The sequence below is a fragment of the Sinocyclocheilus anshuiensis genome, unplaced genomic scaffold (genome assembly GCF_001515605.1).
Source record: "Sinocyclocheilus anshuiensis isolate Anshui unplaced genomic scaffold, SAMN03320099.WGS_v1.1 scaffold58, whole genome shotgun sequence".
In the NCBI taxonomy this organism is placed as follows: domain Eukaryota; kingdom Metazoa; phylum Chordata; class Actinopteri; order Cypriniformes; family Cyprinidae; genus Sinocyclocheilus; species Sinocyclocheilus anshuiensis.
In genome coordinates, this window is record NW_015547688.1 from 3368808 (window position 1) to 3374173 (window position 5366).

Below are 5366 nucleotides of genomic sequence, written 5' to 3' on the forward strand. Positions count from 1 at the left end.
CAATCCAAGTGCACATTTTGTGACCCATGCTGAATATCCCATTGTACACTGTTTGTGGTCAGTAAGATATTTTTTGACTAATGCATAATACTTTTATTAATCAAGGATGCTTAAATTGACCAAAAGTGACAGTACAGACATTTGTAATGTTACAAAAAAGCTCTATTTCAAGTAAATGCCGTTCTTTTGAACTTTCTATTCATCAAAGAATCCTGGAAAAATGTATCACAGTTTCCACAAAAGTATTAAGCAGCAAGTTTTTAACATAAGAAATGTTTCTCGAGCAGCAAATCAGTATATTAGAAGGATTTCTGAAGGATCATGTGACACTGAAGACTGGAGCAATGGCAGCTGAAAATTCAGCATTGCCATCAAAAATAAATTACATTTTAAAATATATTAAAATAGAAAACAGCTCTTTTAAAACTAAAACAATATTTCTCAATATTACTGTTTTTACTGCATTTAAAAAAAAATTAACTGGTAATTAGTACATTTATATATTAGGACAGCATTTGTATTAATTTTATGTAACAAAAAAATCCTAAAAAAACTTGATTAATACCATTACTGTGGTATAAAATTACTCGTACTGCCTTGCTCCTAAATAGTAACATCTAAATGCAGCCCACAGTAATTTATTACAGATATTACCTTAAACACATAATGGTAGATTAGTTATCAACAAAAACTCTCCATTATCGAAGACGAAAAAAATACATATTTAGAAGGGAAAAGCCCCTGGGGATCTTGTAACCGGTTTACATTAGAAACAAAACACTGGCGGCAACAACAACAACAACGAAGATGAAGAGGCTCTCTTGGATGATGAGCGCTTTTTCTTGGATGGAGTGCTGCACAGGCCGAGGAGCTGTGGACGTGACCCTGTTCTCCCCAACATGGAGCTGGGAGGCCAGCCATCCTTCAGGGAATCGTCCTCTTCTGAATCTGTGTCTGGTACAAATCAAAACAGATTTCACTCAGGATGGAGGTCCAAAAGCACGATAAACTAAAAACTGATTCAAAACAATTATACTAGACTATTATTTATTATGACCCGGAAGACTGGAGCAATGGCAGCTGAAAATTCAGCATTGCCATCAAAAATAAATTACATTTTAAAATATATTAAAATAGAAAACAGCTCTTTTAAAACTAAAACAATATTTCTCAATATTACTGTTTTTACTGCATTTAAAAAAAAATTAACTGGTAATTAGTACATTTATATATTAGGACAGCATTTGTATTAATTTTATGTAACAAAAAAATCCTAAAAAAACTTGATTAATACCATTACTGTGGTATAAAATTACTCGTACTGCCTTGCTCCTAAATAGTAACATCTAAATGCAGCCCACAGTAATTTATTACAGATATTACCTTAAACACATAATGGTAGATTAGTTATCAACAAAAACTCTCCATTATCGAAGACGAAAAAAATACATATTTAGAAGGGAAAAGCCCCTGGGGATCTTGTAACCGGTTTACATTAGAAACAAAACACTGGCGGCAACAACAACAACAAAAAATTACACTTACAAAAAGTCTGACTTACTGTTAGAATAGCTGCTGATTTCTGACCTCATTGGAGAATAAGGTGCTTTCCGCTGGCCCTTTCCCTTAAGGCATGGACCTGAAGGCTTAGTTTTGGCTACCATTTTGCTTTTACCTCCTTTGAAACACTTGTGAAAGATGCTGAGATCTTTCGAAAGGCTGGATTTTCCCATCTTGACTCTCATGTCTATATCGGTGAGCATGGATACTCTGCTTCCAGAACTAGCCCTGGACTTCGCCAAGGAACCGTCTATGAACTTACAAGAGGGCTTGCTGAGTTTACTGAGCTTAGTGAGTGACAAGGCCTTGTCGAGTTTGGATGCCAACTGCTCCTGCTCGCTCACTCGGCTCTTCTTCACAGCCATTTTAGGTGCCTGTTAAAAGAGATAAAAGCAATAAATGAATTTTATTTGATACAACATGCATGTTCTACAAAAGCAAAAATGTTCAGATATTTAGGAGCTAGAAATCCACTCCAGTATAACAGAGACCAACCTCGTGAGAGAAGCTTGAAGATGCCTCCTGCTCGCTCCAGCTCTTTTTTTTCTTCTTCAATCTAAACGCACTCTCTTCCTCCTCCTCATCTCGGTTAGAGGCCCGAAAGCGCTTCCTCAGCACCTCCCTGGTCTCAGAGTAAATCTCTGAGTAAAGCACACTTCTGCCCAACCTGCAAAACAACAGAGCGTTCAGCTGGAGGGCAGGCCGTGTGGAGCACAGCTGGGCCTTATCGGTGCCTGAGCAACACACTCACTTCGCACACTTCGAATCCAGCTTGCTGGAGGGTGGAGACAGTGCGCATAGGCCATGTTTCCTCTTTCGGGGACGTCCCGGGCCCCTGCGGGCTAAACTTCTGTTCTTCTCCTGCTGCTGGATCTGTTGTTGTTGTTGTTGTTGTTGCAGCTGCTGACGTTTATCTCTGTGAATCACAGGGATCACAAATAGCAGATTGTTTGTTAGAGGGATTAAACTAGATAGATTTGCATTACTGGTCTTAATGAAGTGGTGTAAAGGGAGGTAATGTTCACTGGGAGACTCACTCTTTGTCTCTCCGCCTCTGCAGTTTGACCAGCTCTCTTTGCTTTTCTTTGTAATGTTGCTGAAGCTCAGCGAGTCTCACACGGTAGTCCACTTCTACGGTGTCCATTCCCTCCAAAGAGGATTTGGAGAACATCTAAGAGAGGAAAACAAGATTACCGTCTGTGGTTGGACTTCCATAGCCAGTACTCTAAGCAGCAACAAAAGTATTATTAGCTATGCCAAATGTCTGAAAAAAAGTAAACACTGCTAAATGTAAAAATTAAAATGGCGTTGGATTTTGCATTTTAACTGCATTTAAATGTAAAAACTACAAATGCCTCTAACTGAAAACGCAGTTAAAACGTACAAAAAAAAAAAAAATTTATAAACACCGCTTAAATGTTAAAACATTAAATACCACTAGCTTTAAACGGTGAAAACAAACATTTAATTCCACTGGAATTTGTAAACACTGCTTAAATGTTAAAACATTAAATACCACTAGCTGTAACCTGTCAAAACGTAAACATTTAAATGCCACTGGAAATGGTAAGCACTGCTTAGAAGTTAAAACATCAAACACCACTAGATGTAAACACAGTTAAAACAATGTAAATGCCACTGGAATTTGTAAACACTGCTCAAATGTACAAAAATTCAAATGCCACCATTTGTAAACATTGTTAAAAAGTAAGCAATTCAAATGCTACTGGAATTTGTAAACATGACAAATTTAAAAATTTTAACATTGCTTGTATTTTATTGACAAAGCTTTTAGAATCACCATTCTGAGAGCAAAAAAAGCCCTCTTACGCAGAGGTTTATAAGAGGGAGAAGAAAATAAAAAGAGTAATAAAAAAGGCAAGCATACAGGTTCATCTTTCTTCTGTCTCCAGCTGTATTTCTTATTAGGGTTGAGCTCTCGGGGGAGGCGGATGATAACCTGAGGTTGACACTCAATGGCCTCCAGGAGGACCTGTCTGCCAACTTCCAGCAGACTCTCCAGTCCACAGAGCATTACAGCTGCACACACAAACACACGATCGATAGCAACATTAATTACCTCTAGGGAGCACGGGGCAGCCCTGCATTCTCCAATACATCAGTATATATGGGTGTTTCTTGTGTTAGACTGCATTAATGGAGTTGACATCCAGATACATCCAAAAGACCAGACAGTTGCATTTACTTATTCCTTAAACGCAAGTTTTTACTCTAAAAGCTGCTTGAAGAACAAGCAGCACAAGCACACTGTTCAACACTCCAGCAAATTCTGAATATATTCACTAGAGCTGAAACAATTCCTGAGCTTGTTTCAGCACATTACAGCAAGCAAATCTCTCTCCCCAATCACCACGCTTCCCTGAGAACTGTTGGAGCACGCTAGATCAAGTCCCACATCCTTCAGATTTCCCTTCCTCTCTCTGAAACGAGACTCACCCTGTGTGTCATCTCTGGGTTGCCTCTGCATCTCCAGCTCTGCCATCTGGCTGAGCAGGGCCATGCCTTCCAGAGCAGTGGACTCTAGGGGACTGACGCCCATGCAGAGCTCAGATCTAGAGCTACACGCATCTGCCAGGACGGACACCGCTCCAGCCTGCGGAAGCTCGCTGGCTGTGACCAGGGCAAACATGCCTGCCATGGGGTCTTCAGGCAGGATGGCCACCAGTGCGGAAGAGGGCTGAAGGTGAGGAGGGCTGCTGTTAGGCAGGAAAGGATTGTCAAGTTTGGACTCCAGGTGTGGAGTGTCCGGGACAGGATCTCTGAGGTCTACTGGGTTCAGGCTATCAGTGAGATCTGAGGGCGGTTTTGCTGGTTGGATGTCACAAACCACATGGTGTGCGTCCGTGTAACTAGATGAGGATTTGTAGACTTGGTCTACCAGACCAATCGAGGCCTCTGCGGTTTCTGCTCTTGTGGTTCTCTCAGAGTCCAGCATAGATGTTTTGTACAGTCTTGGATGGCTGGAGGCGGCAGCTTCGATTTTGACAGCCTCCCTATCTTCCTCATCTGATTCCTCCTCTGGCGATGGTGTGGCTTTGTCACTAGGGTGGGCTTCGGCCTCTGTGGGGGAGCTAGAGTCTTGGGTGGCGATGGGTGCAAGTCTCAGGCTGTCCTGGCTCAGGACGTCTTTGCTGTCTTCCAGGTTTGGCTCTTTTTTGAACACTGCGCCGCCCTCCTCCATGGACTCTGGCTCTCTGGATGCCTGAAGTGGCTCCACAACCACTGGAGAACACAAGTGCTGGGGTTTGACATCTGCGGCGGTCGCCAAGTGTTCGGAGGTCTCAGCCGGCAACGGTACATCTGGCGCCAGGCCGTCAGCATCTGCGGCAGCAGCCGGCTGGAGGAGGTAGGGGTAATGGCTGCCGAAAGGTGCCGTTATCGATTGGTACGGGTAGCCGGGAGGAATTTCTGCCAAAGAAACAGAAGAGACAGGTTTTTGAGGCGCTTATGCAAAGAGTAGAGGGGCTTTAGTTCCCTGCGACAGAGTGACAAAGTGATTAATAACCCCACATGTTCTTCGGCACAGGGGCTTTACGAAACTCTCAAGAACCAAATGGCTTCAGCACAAGCATCCCAAAAGCCCTTATATACACATAGGCCAACACGTTCGTGAATACTCATACATTCAGAACGTACTGTGAGCAGAAAATCTATTTATTCTGAGCATTGAACATTTTTAAAGGGAAACCGCCAGGGGATACGGGTACAAAAGGGCTGCTGTCATAAGAAGTCTCTATTGCAGTGAAGTGGCAGCTGGTAATCCCATATGTGGGGATATTTGCAGG

At 42.2% G+C, this 5366-nt stretch overlaps 1 protein-coding gene across 1 annotated transcript in view; it reads right to left on the minus strand.

Annotated features, from left to right (window-relative positions):
- LOC107703323 (trinucleotide repeat-containing gene 18 protein-like) overlaps nt 1-5366 on the minus strand; it is a 75600-nt gene that overhangs the window by 28772 nt on the left and 41462 nt on the right. The window contains exons 13-16 of the mRNA XM_016505912.1: nt 2598-2731; nt 2312-2476; nt 2056-2227; nt 1562-1934 (exon numbers count right to left, since the gene is read on the minus strand). Of these exons, the coding sequence (XP_016361398.1) occupies nt 1562-1934; nt 2056-2227; nt 2312-2476; nt 2598-2731 (844 nt within the window). The remainder of the gene's footprint in view (nt 1-1561; nt 1935-2055; nt 2228-2311; nt 2477-2597; nt 2732-5366) is intronic.